Consider the following 17,786-nt stretch of genomic DNA (forward strand, 5'->3'; position numbering starts at 1 on the left):
GTCGAGCTCATGTGGTTGTGTTGTCTGGGTATGTGTGGGAGGGAGATTTCAAGCACTGTCACGTAATACAATCTAAAGCTCAGCCATAAAAAAAAGGAAACTGATTGAAAATGAAATTTTATAACGAAGCTAAATGCAATCTGCTCGTTTTATTAGAACACATAAAACATAAAAAGATGTCTGACGCTTAATAGAAAATTAGCACTTCCTGTTCCAATACCCACAAAACTCAGCTTCACCACAATTTGTATCTTTCTTCAATTAGCAAACACAATCCTGCTGTTTCTTCTTCTTCTTCTTCTTCGTCTTCTTCTTGGAAAGATCGTGCTTATACACAGTTATTATTATTTTCTATTATTTGCTGATAAGTGATAAGTTTTAGTATGTTGTACGGATTCACATTTCTCAGACTGGCAAGAGCTAGAAGTGTGAGAACACAGGACCAGGGTTAGGATTATGGTCGGGAAATGCAATAGTAACTACTTCCCATGTTCTCATTGTTTTCTCATTCCCTTGCATTGAATTCACTCCGAGTGCGGTTGTAAACTTTGGACAGGTTTATTTTCTAACGAGATCTTATGTTTCACAAGTTTCCGTGGTACAGCACCTCTTTTTACTTTCCTTATCCTATAGGAAGGAAAGTAATGTGATCGGGTCAAATTTTCGATGGTCAGATTTTAGTGCCAAAACACGTTTTGAGGTCCCTAGAGTCTAAATCCAAAGTTTCAGCCATTGGTCCGTGTGTGTGTCTGTCTGTCTGTAAACAAAATATCTCGAGAACGGTAAGAGCTAGAAATTTGAAATTTGGTATGTATCTTTCATGTGACAAGGATGCGACACGAAACTTTTGTTTAAGACCGGTGCAACGCTTGGCGGCATTTTACCATATTGGCAAACTATATGCTCATGCAAACCGTTCTTTCCTCAAGCGCTTACTTGTGCAAGAGTGCCCGTCGCCCTTACCACGACTTCAAATATGTCCTCACAGGTAATAAATATGTCTGAGGAATAATTTATGTAGGTATTGTGCCTAGTTGGGCCTTATGAATTAATAGGGATATTGCGTTTTACATTTTACTACAAAGGGCTGTTGAAAATCTTATAGCATATTTGAGAGAAATACTATGAAAATATGGAGGAGGCAAGGAACTTCGTGAGGGAAACACCAAAGGGACCCGTTGAAATGTAATGTTAACATCACACGACACGACATCGTATTTCACTTCTTAAAATGAACAAAGCATTTTCAGAATTAATTTATGGGACAAGGGAAAATATTAACTAATGAAATAAAATTATGAAAATGAGTCATGTTGAGCGCCTGTTAATTAGACAAAGGACTTGTTCATATATTGATGTTAGCATATTCTGACGGATTTTTGTTGAAAAATTGAACAAATGAATGGAAAATCAGGGTTAAAAAATGGGGTTAATTTTGCGTGCGTACATTTGAGAGCCTTGTTTAGCCCCGAGGACAAACAACAAATGGCCTCCGGCACGCATACCCTCTTTCCTACACAAAATAAAGTACATACCATTCTCTTAACGTTCTCCAGGCGTCAATTCAACTCGAATTCGTTCTCAAAGGTGCGTGGATGAGGTTGCTGAAAAGTTTTCCCTGGCAGTAGGCTCACTGTATGTCCGCCATTTCTTTGATCGAACATCGAAAGAAAATGCTTTGGAATTGGTGAACAACTTAAGACAAGAGATGGACTATATCTTGCAGAATGTATCTTGGATGGATCCTCAAACAAAAAAGAATGCCTTGGAGAAATCCAAAGTTCTCAAAGTGCACATTGGCTATCCAGATGAATTACTAGATGATGACAAGATAGATCTTCACTACAAAGATCTTCGGATAGGTAAACAGTCACACTATCATTGGGTGGCAATAAAAGCAATTACAGGTAAAAGAACACTGAAAAACTTTCTAGTTAGAAACAGACAAGGTAGGGTACCTAAAATGCATTGGGACAAAAATAAATCATCTCATTCTTCCAGATTTATTGAATTTTCTATTATTTTTTGAATTGGGACAAGTATTCGTAACTTTACAACTTCAAAGAGAAATGAATGGCAAGCACAGAGGAGGGATTTGGATTGAAAAAAAAGAAAGGGGCTTTGTGGAGCATGAAGAGAACAGAAGCAAAATATTGTACTAACCACAATTTTTTTAACAAAATAAATATTTCAATTTTCTATTATTTTTTGAATTGGGACAAGTATTCGTAACTTTACAACTTCAAAGAGAAATGAATGGCAAGCACAGAAGAGGGATTTGGATTGAAAAAAAAAGAAAGGGGCTTTGTGGAGCATGAAGAGAACAGAAGCAAAATATTGTACTAACCACAATTTTTTTAACAAAATAAATATTTAATTTCAAGTTACTAGGTAGAAGTTTTAAAAAGCCAATAAGCATGAAAACAGAAGGAGAGAGAGTATTGAGTGACAGGAGGAGGGAGGGAGAGAGAGAAAGGAAGGAAAAGGAGGTAGAGAGAAAAGAACACACAATTGAAAAAGGAAATTGCATGGGTTCCACAGTTTTCCTGCAAATAAAGAAAAGGACGGAAAAAGAGAGAGAGAGAGAGAGAGAGAGAGAGAGAGAGAGAGAGAGAGAGAGAGAGAGAGAGAGAGAGAGAGAGAGAGAAAGAGAGAGAGAGATGGGACTGTCAAGTCCAGAGAAAAAGAATACAAGTATAAAAGACGGCATATAAAGCAGGTAAAAACTTTCGATTTAGAGAAAATCGAACATAATATGTAAACCTATGTCAAAAATTACTTTTAAGACACTTCGATCTTCTTCGATTTTAGCAAAAGTTGAAGTGATTTGAAAAGGGACAAAAAAATGTACACCTACACTGGTGCCCGGGTCCAGAAAGTGAATTTAAACTCGGTTCACCAGAGAAAAAGAATACAAGTATAAAAGATGGCATATAAAGCAGGTGAAAACTTTCGATTTAGAGAAAATCGAACATAATATGTAAACCTATGTCAAAAATTACTTTTAAGACACCTCGATCTTCTTCGATTTCAGCAAAAGTTGAAGTGATTTGATAAGGGACAAAAAATGTACACCTACACTGGTGCCCGGGTCCAGAAAGTGAATTTAAACTCGGTTCAAGTGTAAACCTGTGAAAGCAAATCTGATTGGCCATTTTTTTTTTTTTTTTTTTTTTTTTTTTTTTTTTTTGAATTATTTTCCCGCGTGCCCGTCCCCGTTCCCCAAAAGCAGTGAATTATTTTGAAATCAAAAATCTGATTGTTTAATCCAAGAGTTTAACTACGATTCATTATTTTTGCATGAATTACTTTAGGGGTATTATTAATTCGCCGTGTCTTAACAACATAAATAAGTGGGGATTGCATAATTGGTAGGATTTGTAGATTTACACCTGGATAGTAAAAATTGTATTCCAAAAGACTAGATACATACATAAAGATAGTATGGTATACCAAGTAAATTGTTGGAAATGGTACCTGGACGTGAGTACCTAGTACCTGTTCGTTATTAGATCTTTCGTCTGCGGTGTCTCACGAATGAAAAATTCAATTGACAATTAAAATTCAATTCACCTCGATACGTCCACAAATGCAAAAAGTGTCTGACGCTTAGAAAATTAGCACTTCCTGTTCCAATACCCACAAAACTCAGCTTCACCACAATTTGTATCTTTCTTCAATTAGCAAACACAATCCTGCTGTTTCTTTTTCTTGGAAAGATCGTGCTTATATACAGTTATTACTATTTTCTATTATTTGCTGATAAGTGATAAGTTTTGGTATGTTGTACGGACTCACATTTCTCAGAATAGCATGAGCTAGAAGTGTGAGAACACAGGGCTAGGATTAGGATTATGGTCGGGAAATGCAATAGCAACTACTTCCCATGTTCTCATTGTTTTCTCATTCCCTTGCATTGAATTCACTCCGAGTGCGGTTGTAAACTTTGGACAGGTTTATTTTCTAACGAGATCTTATGTTTCACAAGTTTCCGTGGTACAGCACCTCTTTTTACTTTCCTTATCCTATAGGAAGGAAAGTAATGTAATCGGGTCAAATTTTCGATGGTCAGATTTTAGTGCCAAAACACGTTTTGAGGTCCCTAGAGCCTAAATCCAAAGTTTCAGCCATTGGTCCGTGTGTGTGTCTCTGTGTCTGTCTGTCTGTAAACAAAATATCTCAAAAACGGTAAGAGCTAGAGAGTTGAAATTTGGTATGTTAGGTATGTAGATGTCAAATGTGACAAGGATGCAACACATTGGTCCGTGTGTGTGTCTGTCTGTAAACAAAATATCTCGAGAACGGTAAGAGCTAGAAATTTGAAATTTGGTATGTATCTTTCATGTGACAAGGATGCGACACGAAACTTTTGTTTAAGACCGGTGCAACGCTTGGCGGCATTTTACCACTTTTTGGCGGTTTTCGGTGTAATTTAACAATATCTCGGGAACGGTATAAGCTGAAGACTTGAAATTTGGTATCTAGTTCACAAATGTGACAAGGATGCAACACAAAACGTTTGGTTAAAATGGGTTCTGCGGTTGGCGGTATTTTTACCGCTTTTTGGCGGGTTTCGACCGCTTTTTGGCGGTTTTCAGCTATACTGACTAAACGGTTAGAGATATTGTAAATGGTTACAACAGAACACCCCAAAGAGCACCATTCAATAGGATAAGGAAAGTCGTGTGATGTTCATTTCTTACATCCCTACCTGTATTGTACTTTTCTTTAAAAATATACACGTGCTCTTGTTTTCTTTACCCCCAAAGCCCCAAACACACTCTCATTGTATTGCATTTATTTTGACGAACATCAGTTACGGATTGCATTCAGTTTTTTCCCCCTTGATAGAGTGACTGCTTATTTCTTATTGTCCCAATACCGGAAAGAGGGAAGGAAGAGAGAATAGGAGAAAACCAGCCGTTCCGAGAACGAACCTTATCTGTATTGTTTTGTACAAATTGAGAAATCACATTGATTGAACCTTATCTGATTAGGTTAAATATGGTTAAGGTTAACGCCCCTCACGTCATAAACACACTTCCATGTGAGGGGAGGTAGTGACCTTGACTAAACCGAACTAACGGTTAAGTGTTAAATAAAACGCACCAATTAAAGCATTAAACTCGTGCCGCTGGTATCGTTCTACGTCCATTCCTTATGACTCAGAAAATATTAATTTCTGTGCATTCTATCCTGCCGTCCGTTATTCGTATATTTTCATTGAAGAACGCACCTGGACCGTTTATAGGGGGAGGCAGGAAGCCTTAACTCCTTCGCTTCGGCCTTTATTTTTCATATAATATAAGCCGGCCACTCACTATCAGGTAGACCTGACAAGAGGACCTGTTCAGGTGTACCTGCCAAGTCTACCTGATAGTGAGTGGCTGGCTATAGCCCAAATAGCCATAACCATGGTTCTACCTTTTTATAACAAGCTAAGGCAAGGCAAGGCCAATAAGGGGAGCGATGGGGGGTGCTACTCGTATTGGGTATATTTATTATACAAAATGAAAACCCACCAGTTGGAGCAGAAATTGTTTCATTTTCCATGTCTCAAAAGTTGAGAGGACTCGGGAATAATTTATGAGTAATACCTCCTCGGTTCTTTACTCAAGTTTTTACTGCTGATTTTCCACTTCACGATTTAGGAAGAAGAAAACATGGAAACATTGTGTATTTAAATGAGAAAGGAAAACTTTTGATTAGGTCAGATGACAGACATTTTCCATTGGTTTACTGCTGATTTTCCACTTCACGATTAGAAGGACTTATCCAAACCTGGTCGACCTATAAATATATCAAATTAAAGGTCTTTTTACCAGGATCACGAAAATGGTGGTGCAAATTTTGTCCGGAAAACAATAAAGCCAAAAAACCGAAAAAACTGGTTTTTGCGGGATTTTTTTCACATTTTCTCATACAAATGAGCTCTCATCTTGAAATTTGAGGACCAAAGGATTCATTTCAGAGTTGCGCAACTTTTAGCGTACTCATACTAGAGACTATCTCATTATCATTATCGTTTTTCGATTGCAAATATTTCAACGGGTTACTTTCTGGTGTTCTCGTGTTGACCCAGCACCTAAATGGGGAGTATTGTGCCTCTCTTATTTTCCTTTTGGGAAACTTGGGAACTGATATGTTGCCTGTACTAAACCATAAGGAAATCAATATAGTGCACCACCAGAACCGGTTGCGTTTCCGAAAGTTTCCCGAAAGGAAAATACAACCACCTCCCAAGCAAATGAGTTCAAAGAAAGTTTGTTCCAGATCTAGCTCTAATTTTTAGGTGAGAAACCTACTTTTAGATGAGAAACCTTTATGCTAAGCTCAATCTTCAATCCAAAAGCCGAAATCGGTGTCATAACAAATTTCAAGGAAATTGTCTTACTAAGGTCCCAAGGGTAACAAATATTGCTACGAAATAAAAAACGGCGATGAAACACTCAACTTTTTTTTTAAATCATAGGTTTCAAATGTGCGACGGACCTAAACGTTTCCTCCAAGACCAGAATGATCACCAAATCGTCCGGACCACAGATCAGTTCCCTCTATCTCGGCTCGATGTAAGGATATTTATGGGCACCATGTTCTATTGGGTACTCGGGTACCTCTGGTTCTCCAGTTCTAGGTACACTGTACTTTACCTGAAAGTTATTTCCAGCTTCTAATACCTGTAATGAACAATGCTCCGGTCTTTATAATATTCACTTATGGAGAAAACAGAAAAACAGCGAGCTAAAAAAAAAGTATACAAAATTCTTCACAATGTAGGTAGTTATATCTAATCTGTGTACTGTACCTGGACGAGCTCTAGGTACTTGTTGAGTGTCCCTCCTGTTTGTTGGACCTGGGAGAATTGTGTTCCTTGGAAAACGTCCCAAAGTTGTACCTAGAACTGTTTAGAGTTAGTGGAGATGGGAGAAAGCCGTCAAAAATGCATCGCCAACAAGATCAAATGCACCAAGCACGGTTGGTCCAGTGGTAACGCGCTTGCTTGCCATGCAGAAGGTCCCGGGTTCGAATCCCACCATCGACAAAAAATTGTACTCGTTTTTCGATTGCAAATATTTCAACGGGTTACTTTCTGGTGTTCTCGTGTTGACCCAGCACCTAAATGGGAAGTATTGTGTCTCTTCTCGCCCATCTGATGAAAGACATCCCACGGGATGGGCATGCTACGACACAGGCCACAAGCGTCCAATGTAGCAGTTGTTCCATTGCTACGAAATAAAAAAAGGGAGGGATCGAGTAGTGAAAGAGGTGGGAAGAAGGAATAGAGAGAAAAGGGAGGGAGGGATGAAGTAGAGAAAGAAGTGGGAAAAAATGAATAGGAGAAAAGAGGAATAGAGAGGGAAGGAAGGGATAGAGTAGAGGAGAAGAAAGAAAAAGGTGGCGGAGGGGAAATGTAAGGTTTTCTTGACAGAAAAACACGGAAAACAAATTTGCAGGCACCTAAATTTTATAAAACTTCATGCTCGCTTCCCTTCATGAAGAAATGCCCAGCGGCCACCATTTTCTGAATCTAATTTAATTCTAGAAAAAAGTCGTACATTTGCAGCTTTTTTTGTTTGCTGGCATTACAAAGTTGAAGTTGTTCTTGACAAAAGTAAAAAAAAAAAAAAAAAAAAAACTATATTTGGGAAAATATTCAAGCTCTGTATTCAAGAAGAATATTTCTTGAAGAGCTTCGAACTTTGAAATGTTTTCACATCATGACATTATTTAACAATTGGGTGTTTTTCTTTGAGTGCCTATCCGTTCCGAATGTTGGCGATCATCATGGCTATTCTTAATTTGTTGGTGGCAATCCGGAACAGTTCTGCTCCCGGTCTTCTCCAACATCAAGGCAAAATCAAGAGCACTCTTCCGGCAGAAGAAGAATCTCGTGGTTGGCTAACCTCAGAATCTGGTTCGACAGATCATCTGCTGTTACATAGGTACAAGAAGGTATGATTGTGAAGTTCACACAAATGATCAGAATTGCGAGAGACAAGAAAGAATTCCAATCCCCAATTGAAAAAGCTATGAGGATAGAAGAAAGGATGTTCCTAATATAATACCTACCATTCAGCAGAATGTACAAAGTAACAAACAAGCAAAAACACAACCTCACTAAGTAGTAAGTATGGACGCCGCCTAAAACATATCCACACATTACTCGAGATATTAAAGGTAAAGACTGTAAAGAGAGAAAAAAAGCGCAAACTAAACTCAAATTTGAAAACAACACAAATACTCACACGAGCTATTTCGAACAAGGTATTAAAGTTATTATTTAAGGGTCTTTATGATATTCACTTATGGAGAAAACAGAAAAACAGCGAGGTAAAAAAAAGTATACAAAATTCTTCACAATGTAGGTAGTTATATCTAATCTGTGTACCTGTACGATCTCTAGGTACTTATTGAGTGTCCCTCCTGTTTGTTGGACCTGGGAGAATTGTGTTATGTTCCTTGGAAAACGTCCCAAAGTTGTAGAACTGTTTAGAGTAGGGTTGGGACATCGAGACGAAAACATCGATGTTCGATACATCGATGTTTTTAAACTTCGATATATCGAGTATCCGATGTAATTATCATTCTTGCAACCCTATTTACCCTATATCATTCCTATATCCTACAGGACCTGTCAACGCTATTGGTCCATCAATCTGCCTGCTCGTCACTGGTTGGCTCATTTTCAAATCTCAGCCCACTGCTCGCAAGCTCGTCACTTGGAATATAATGTGTCTAGTCTTCATGCTTGTGTTTGTGACCATCTTCACTCGAGATCTTATCCAATTAGATGACAGGTAAGTTGAGATTGGAATTTGCATTATTGTTACTTTTACTTACTGCCGTGGCATCTTGGACCGAAGTTGATTCACTGCCTCGACAAGTTTCCTCCTCCAAATGGTTCTGGGTCTGCCTGGGAGTCTTCGGCCTTGTATCTCTCCAACCAACACATCCCTAGTGAGTTCGTTGCTACCTCGCATCACGTGTCCATACCACTGAAGCCGCCTTGGTTTGCCGCTGCTGCTGCTGCTGCTACTGAACCATTACATTATTGCTGCCGAACCATTTTCATCCCAAAGTGAAATCTAGGTACCAACACCAACAGCTGCGCCTACAATGGCATAAAGATAGTAACTTCTATCACTGGCGGAATGCACACTGGAGACGCATTTCATCAGACGAATAAGATCAAAGCTGTGTCGGACGAAATGTGCGAATAGTATTCAAGCTTGTTCGATTGTAAAAAACACTTCAACAGGACATTGTAGAGGCACAAAATGTGGTTGTCGTTTTCCGGGTATCGATCCCTATGGAGACAATATCATCCTGACACATAGTGTGAGTGTAAATCTCTCGGAATACACAACAAATAAATTCTGAAGACAGCTCCTTACCGCATTACTTTCAATACTTCGTGTGTCATGGAACAAGGGACATCTAGGCGGAATGCACACTGGAGACGCGTTTCATCAGACGAATAAGATTAAAGCTGTGTCCATGTCCACATAGTCGACGGCCGATTGTATTAAAAAGAAAGTTGTCCTTTGAATTTTTTTCCCATTTATCGACGGCCGTCCACTGTGTAAGTGTGTATGGACAGTTGGACACAGCTAAACACAGTGCAGAGCACACTGGATTTCATGAAACGCGTTCCTCTAGTGTGCATTCCGCCTTAGACGCCGTTCCAAATGGTGAGTTTCACACGATTTTTTTTTTTTCCGAATGTCAGATTGAAGATATTGCCAGAAAAACGAGTGAACTCAATCTAAGAGGTAATGTATATGAAACTGGTGAAAGTAAAATTTGTAGCCAAAACCAAATGTCAGCCCAAAGAAATGACCCTAGATAGGGTTGATTGAGAGGCTGACGAAAAACGCCGACCCCGTCTGTACACGGGAAAAGGCGAAGAAAATGAAGTAGGTACACTGAAACTGGTTGTTGGTGGAAAAGTAACATGAAAGAATGATGGTAGACGGTATACAGCTATGTCCATTGTTTACACATGGTCGACGGCCGTCGATCGATCGACGAGGTGAATCTATGTTGTCGAGGCAGTACGGTTTCAGTCGACATCGATTGAGAGAATGGTGGTGGGTAAGTGGAAAATGAAGGGGAGACAAAAAATTGGCACTCCCACATAGTGTGCATAACAAAAGAAACATGTGACTGATTTAAGCACTGTTTCAGTTTAAAGGTTAACAAACACTTTAACAAGAGATTCTAAGTAGTTAATGTATGCAAATCGCTCATACCTATTTCGACTTGACAATTTGGTTGACAGCTTGAGAAGTTGACACTAATTAGAACAAAACAAGAGAAAATACAATAGGTCAAAAATAGCAGAATAATCACACAAGATAACCACACATGGTCGACGTCTGTCGACCGACGAGGTGAATCTATGTTGTTGAGGCAGTGCGGTTTCAGTCGACATCGATTGAGAGAATGGTGGTGGGTAAGTGGAAAATGCAAGGGAGACAAAAAATTGGCACTCCCACATAGTATGCATAACAAAAGAAACATGTGACTGATTTAAGCACTGTTGCAGTTTAAAGGTTAACAAACACTTTAACAAGAGATTCTGAGTAGTTATGTAAATCACGCACACCTATTTTGACGATTTGCTTGACAGCTTGAAAGGTTGACACTAATTAGAACGAAACAAGAGAAAAATACGATAGGTTGAACAGCAGAAAAGCAGAATAATCTCACAAGATAAAAATATGATAGGGCCAACATCAGAATGAAGGTAAAAACACACTACCACCACGTCACGTGAACTCAAGGGGAGTCAGAAAGATGCAGTTCACATTCACAGTTTTCAAATAATATTGTAGGTAGTCTCGTTCCGGACAGCCATACCTACTACTATGACGTCACGTGAGCTCATAACTTTGTACAACTACATCTTTCTGACTCCCCATGAGATCACGTGATGGTAGTGTGTTTCTACCTTAACGGACTTCACACCAGCTTGACCCCATGTCAAGTCCAACACACAGCATACCTGGTTTGCAACGGACTGACAAGGGTACAACGTACAACCCGTATGCATATACGTATTATTATCAGAGGTGATATGAGTGAAGCTAGCACATAATTTCATGCTTGTATGATAATAGGGAAAGAAGGGAGAGATTGGAAAGGGAAATAGATACGGAGATCAGGGTCGTACACAGGGAGGTTTACTCGGTCCAATTTCCCCCGGGCAGGGAATCTGAAACGGTAAAGGATCCTTAAATCACCAGGTTTTGTTTCTTCTTTGCAAAAAATGTTGCAAGAAGGGGCCGGCCCATTGTAGGAGATATCCTTCGGGGAAAACCCCGTTAGTGTACGGCCACAACGGCGACCATAAACCATGGAACATTGACCCCCGCCGAGACCATCAACCATCGCAGAAATACTAGGCTCAATTTCTTCATCTCCTGTGAGGGTCGGCACTATGGTCAAGACTCCGTTGAGGACGGTTCTATTCATTAACATGGTTTGTTTATTTTCTCTTGGGTCGGTACTAGGCTATGGGTTCTCCGTTGTGGACGCCTACTTGGGCTGTGATCTGCCCTGACAGGAAGATATCAGGGCGGAGAGGTGAATACTGAAACATGGTCTGTTGGAATATTTTGCTAAATGCTGAATGTACTGTATGAGAGGTCCCTGGAGATTACATCGGCATGAACTATGGGGGATAACCTGCCTAACATTAAATGTAGAAATTCATTCATACTCGTCTCCTACTGTGTGGAGATCACATTGGTATGAAAAGTTGATAACACATTTGTTCAAATTAATTAAAAGTTACAAATAGGTACTTTATTTAGACTGCGTAGGACTGAAAAGTCCCTTTTTACCAAAAGTTATTGATATAATCTAATTGAAATCTAATCTAAATGCTTAATGCTTAGTTAATTGAAAGATTCTTAATGTTCATGTCAATATTGGTTAATAATTATAATTAAAAAAACAAAAACAAAAAACTTGCTCAATATTGAGCTTACGGGTCTTTAGGTTGTAGTTATGTACCTGGTTAGACTTGCTAGGACTGTAAAAAAAAAGCCTACACCTTAAGGTGGCGTTCCGATCCTAGCTGCCGGGTCGCGCTTCCCGGTCGCGCTGCCGATCTGTGCGACCGCTGCCTACTGCTTCCTATGTATTCTTATGAAGTACTTTCCGAACCAAGCTCCCGGGTCGCGCTGCCCAGTCGCTCTGAGAGCAGTGTGGTCGCGCTGCCCATGAGGTTTTCATGTGATTTAAAATACTATTTTTGTAATAATAGCTAGGATCGGAAAGTCACCTTTATGGCGGGACCAGGCAGCTTGGCAGCGCGACCGGGTCGCGCGACCCGGCAGCTAGGATCGGAACGCCACCTTTATATAACCACAACACAATGTTTGAATGCGGTGCAGGAGTTTCTTATTCAGCCATAACCATTCGGCTACAGCTGAAGCCGCTGAAACAACCATGGTGATTGAATCTAATTTTTCTAATTCAGTTAATTCTATTCTATTCCCACAGGAAACTGAAGGTCAGCTTACACTCAACACATGAGTGCAGTTGTGACACCTCAATGAAACATCTGCCTGTTGCACCGCTGTGCTCTTCAGATGGGATCGTGTTCGGCTCACCGTGTCAGGCTGGTTGTCAAGAAATGTGCACCGGCCCGAATCGAACCCAGGTATTGTCAGGTAAAACACAAGAACTTTAACATTTTTACCCAAAAACTATTTTGAACACAAGTCTATCCCAATTTTCAATAACCTTTTTTACTGTCCATCCTATAGACCTAATTATAGGTATGTACTTACTTTGTTGGCCTACCTTACTTACTTTGTAGGCTTTATCAAGGAAAATTTTCTTTCTTGTTTTTTTTTTTTCAGTTGTTCACTAATTGTTCATTGCTGACGAACAGTTCAGCAGTGTTATCCTCTGACCAGTGTCCAGACAGCACTTTGGTTCACCTGATTGGGTGTTCCCACTTACACACGACACGACAAGTGGGAACGGGCTCTTATCCATACAACATACAAGAAGTCGATGTAAGTTCCTATGTCTATTTGTGTGCTAATAAATCTCCTCCAAAGTTACTGTCGACACATTATTTTCCCAACTGTAGCTTTTAGCTGCTGAGAAATCCTTCAACCAAATTCCACCTCCTATTCCTCATCCTCTTCCGCCTCCTCCTCTTCCGCCTCCTTCTCCTCCTCTTCCATTCCCAAATTATCCTCCTTTTCAATCCTATTCTCGTTTCTACTCTAGAACCATCTCCTTCTCCTTCTTCTCCTCCTCTTCCTTTTCTTATTTCTCCTCCTCTTTCATATCCTACTCCTCCACTTTCACATCCAATTTCCTCCTCCTCTTCCTTTTCCTCCTCCTCCTTCTTATCTTCTTCCTCCTCCTGCTCCTCTTCCGCCTCCTTCTACTCCTCTTCTTCTTCTTCCTCCTTCTCCATTCCATCACATCCTACTCCTCCACTTCCACATCCAATTTCCTCCTCCTCCTCCATCTCCTTTTCCTCCTCCTCCTCCTCCTCCTCCTCCTCGTCCTCCTCCTTCTACCTCCTCCTCTTCCTCTTCTTCTTCTTCTTCTTCTTCTTCTTCTTCCTCCTCCTCCATTCCTTCACATCCTACTCCTCTATTTCATATCCAATTTCCTCCTTCCCCTCAAACTCCTTCATTCCCACAGTTGAAAATGGAAGAGAATTATGTTCGTGAAGCATACTAAGCCACAATTCTTCCTCCTCCTCCATTCCTTCACATCCTACTCCTCTATTTCACATCCAATTTCCTCCTTCCCCTCAAACTCCTTCATTCCCACAGTTGAAAATGGAAGAGAATTATGTTCGTGAAGCATACTAAGCCACAAATCCTCTGTGCGAAGAATGCAGCGTTTCCATTTTCCCCTCGTCAAACTTTTTTCACACACAATTTACACACTCCAGACTTCCTTACACCCAATAGGTATGTGGGATATTTTCTTTAGCATGTGCTTGTGCTGTCAATGTGCGAAAAACGCTCAGCAAAAGAAATTTATCGACTGCATTTTATGCATTATCTACAAGAAAAAGGAATTGTGTTGAGCATTTTTTTAAATACTCGTCACAAATTTCATAGGTACTACTGGTCCGTGTCCCTAAACTCAACAACACCCTGTATACCGGAATAAATATAGACTGAACCTAACTGAACAACAAGCATGCTAAACATTCAACATTTTTTTATCCAATATACTCGAGTATTTCAATCATTTTCGAACATAGATTCATTCTCATTGAACATTTACTGAAAAATTCAAGCTTGATAGGTTCAGTAGGTCCACAAACCTAGATGAAAAGGGGGACTGGGGACAGAATAATCTACCAAGTTTTAGTAGGTACTTTTCCATTTGAATGATTGAAAGAATACTTGTCTAACCTCTTCTGGTGTTGGCCCATTTTCCTCCCCATATTAGCTGGCGGATAACGTTACCCATTTGAGGTAACTCTCGAGAGCCAAAACCACCTTTAATTTTTACTCTCTCTTTCTCATTGATTTTTTTTTCTCTCGTTCTCTCCCTCTCTCTCTCTCTCTCTCTCTCTCTCCCTCCCTCCAGAGTTCACCTGTCTCGCTCTACTCAGCACATGCGTCACCTGTTACTTCATCAAACATTTTCCCCTCTACCCCATCACCGGCAAAACCACCACCCGCCTCCCCAGTCTCCCACGCTCCCCAACTAGGAAACTCAAAGCTTCCTCAAACGTCGAAGAGGAACTAAGCGTGAACACATCGCTTCCTCGGGATTCTGTCGACGAGGCGGCCCTGTTGGATTTGAAAATTCTGAGTAAGCAACGGGACTCAATTGATGTGACGCGGATACACATGAAACGGTTGAGGAAGGGAAAGCGGTTTTCTCTTGACTACAGGAGACCGTCATTGGCTGTTACTGATGAACATGTGGTGTACCCGTGAAGGTGTCCAAACAGGTCTAAAGAATGCGTTAAGTTTCTAAGAATTTACCTGAAATGCTCGTAAAGTGACAACTTGTTATAATGGAACAACTTGTTCTAAGCTGACAGTCTAAAATAAATAAATAAAGTGATATGTTTTATACAAGGTCAACAACCTTTTCATAGTGCGGGAGCAAGAAGTCCAGACAAAAAAGTTGAGCGGCGAGCCACAACCATCAATTCTATTTCATTGTGGGGGCGATATGAAAGAAAAATTATGGTTAGGCGATCAATGTCCATCGACATTGCCTGAAACAAGTATACATTCGCCCCTCCCCCTACCAAAATCCTTTGATTTTACTTAATTTAGCTTCCCGATGTGTTTATAAACAAGGGGAAAATATCAAATCCAGGGTGGTCAATAAAATAGGTTCATAAAACCAAATCTGTCTGCAATTACGTAGTTGCCTGAAAACAAAGTCCGCGATTCGGTAATATTTTGGGTCAAGTGACCGCATATTCATCCGCTTTATATGTTCCAACTGATGGCGACCGATTTTGTTCGTCGTTAGTGTGGACGCAGCTTGAGAGTAAAATTGAAGGCTTTTTATTTTAATTTACATTTGAGGGTAGGTGATATTCAGTCGGTCATATTTAGTCTCATTAGTGAAATTTAAATTTGACCCTATCTCTTGTTTTTTGGGGCCGAGATATCCCCCCTCTCTCTCTCTCTATCTCTTCCTCTCTCTCTCTTTCTCTCTCTCTCCCTCTCCCTTCACACACCCATTCCCTGAAAATTATTCCCACACTCACCAAAAAAACACAAATGTTGGGGGTTGGTTATTAATTCAAAATTTCAACGTCCTACATGCCTCTCTCTCACCCTCCCACTCAATTACGTACCCTCTCCAGCAATAATTACCCCCCCCCCGTTCTCCTCTTCAATCGACTCTCTCCCCTTCTCTTTCCCATTTCCCCAATCCTCTTCTTCCTAAACCTAAAAAACTCTCTCCCCAAAAATATCTCCTCTCTTCTCTCCTTCTAAAAAAAATCCCTCCTCTTCACCAATTATCTCCCTTCCCTCCCTCAATAATTAGCTCCCCTCCTCCCTCTCCCTCAATCAACTCCCTCACTCCAAATATTCCCTCTCTCCCCTCCACTTGACCAATTACAATCCGTCCCTCCCTCGATAATTATCTCCCCCTTTCCCTTTATTTCTCAACCCTAGCTGTTGTTTGTCCTGGGACTTTGTGGGCCAATTTTTTTTATGAACGCCTTGAAATTCACTTAAGTATGCAATGTGCTAAACACAAAAAAAAACTGAGCCGCGTGGACATTGGACACAGATGTACCTGCATAGGTAGTTGTATTCATTTATTTATTTCCTGTAGCATAACGATTAAAGAATGTAACAAACTGCCCAATATTTCCTTCTGACAAACTCGAACACACTATAAAAGATACATAATTAATTAGGTATTTAAGTTTTAATTACCAATTATCTCCCTTCCCTCCCTCAATAATTACCTCCCCTCCTCCAATTCCCTCAAACAACTCTCTCCCTCCAAATACCCCCTCTCTCCCCTCCACTTGACCAATTACAATCCGTCCCTCCCTCGATAATTATCTCCCCTTTCCCTTTATTCCTCAACCCTAGCTGTTGTTTGTCCTGGGGACTTTGTAGGCCAATTTTTTTTATGAACGCCTTGAAATTCACTTAAGTATGCAATGTGCTAAACACTAAAGAAAACTGAATCGCGTGGACATTGGACACAGATGTACCTGCATAGGTAGTTGTATTCATTTATTTATTTCCTTTAATATTTATATGGTACCTAGATACAGAAATATAATGATCCTTTGAACATTACCACTGTAAATTAGCATAAAAAGGTCTCCCAAATATTGTGAAGTGGAAATCTCAGGCCTTCTGACAAACTCTAAAATCAAAACCCTTTAAAACATTTTAAACATATGTAGATATAATTAGCGTTTAAACATCACAGTGTAAATTAGCATAAAGAGGTCTCCCATGATATGAAGTAAGGGTACAAAAACCGCCCATCTTATCCCTACTTATTATCTTGAGTAAAACAGCCAGACAAAAAACGGGCCATGTAGGAAGGTATAATGAGCCTTTGAACATTACCACTGTAAATTAGCATAAAAAGGTCTCCCTTAAAATATTGTGAAGTGGAAATCTCAGGCCTTCTGAAAAACTCTAAAATCAGAAAACCCTTTAAAACATTTTAAACATATGTAGATATAATTAGCGTTTAAACATTACAGTGTAAATTAGCATAAAGAGGTCTCCCATATTATGAAGTAAGGGTACAAAAACCGCCCACCTTATCCCTACTTATTATCTTGAGTAAAACAGCCAGACAAAAAACGGGCCATGTAGGAAGATGAAGTTTTAATAACGCTAGTCTGAATTTACCCAAGTTATAAGGGTCACATCAACGTTTTTCCTACCTAAACAAAGTTAGGGCGAGTGCCCCTAATATTGGACTGGGAAAAACACCAACCTCGGTGATGCAGTGTTTACCACCGTGGACTTCAGATCTGGATTTCATCTGAGAAAATTTACCTAGGTATGTTATGTAAGTGGGGAACATCATTATTTTGTGATAAGCATTTAAGCAGGCTAAATACAATTAAAAGTCCTTTTCCAACTCAAAAGGAAGTGAGGGTAAGTGCCCCTCAAGATGGACTAGGTCAAAGACTCGATGTGACGGTCACACGCTGGCCATTATTTCGACCGCTTACCTTCTCCTAGGGACGAGCACTGTATCAAGTGGCTACATCGGGCGAAAAAAACACGAAGGTTACTCTACTCGCTCTTTCACGGTAATTTATTTTATGT

At 40.0% G+C, this 17,786-nt stretch overlaps 1 protein-coding gene and 1 long non-coding RNA gene across 2 annotated transcripts; both read left to right on the forward strand.

The window, feature by feature from the left end:
- The first annotated feature begins 897 nt into the window (after nt 1–897).
- On the forward strand, nt 898–12,946 carry LOC103513759 (neprilysin-2-like). The gene is made up of 5 exons (XM_026826875.1): nt 898–988; nt 1,557–1,862; nt 8,630–8,798; nt 12,514–12,683; nt 12,876–12,946. The coding sequence occupies exons 1-5, from the start codon at nt 901–903 to the stop codon at nt 12,884–12,886; spliced, it is 744 nt and encodes a 247-aa protein (XP_026682676.1). The 5' UTR covers nt 898–900; the 3' UTR covers nt 12,887–12,946.
- Nucleotides 12,947–16,417: 3,471 nt separating this feature from the next.
- LOC113469302 lies at nt 16,418–17,568 on the forward strand. The gene is made up of 2 exons (XR_003392763.1): nt 16,418–17,045; nt 17,329–17,568. It is a non-coding gene; the product is annotated as an uncharacterized LOC113469302 (long non-coding RNA).
- Nucleotides 17,569–17,786: the final 218 nt, after the last annotated feature.

The sequence above is a fragment of the Diaphorina citri genome, unplaced genomic scaffold (assembly GCF_000475195.1).
Source record: "Diaphorina citri unplaced genomic scaffold, Diaci psyllid genome assembly version 1.1 scaffold1022, whole genome shotgun sequence".
Taxonomy (NCBI): domain Eukaryota; kingdom Metazoa; phylum Arthropoda; class Insecta; order Hemiptera; family Psyllidae; genus Diaphorina; species Diaphorina citri.

What these genes read in the sequence shown, in the direction of transcription:
- LOC103513759 (XM_026826875.1), top strand. Translation starts at nt 901, where the DNA reads ATGCTCATGCAAACCGTTCTTTCCTCAAGCGCTTACTTGTGCAAGAGT. An exon ending in CTTCAAATATGTCCTCACAG is followed by an intron (nt 989 to 1,556) that starts GTAATAAATATG and finishes AACGTTCTCCAG; the next exon opens with GCGTCAATTCAACTCGAATT. An exon ending in CTACAAAGATCTTCGGATAG is followed by an intron (nt 1,863 to 8,629) that starts GTAAACAGTCAC and finishes TATATCCTACAG; the next exon opens with GACCTGTCAACGCTATTGGT.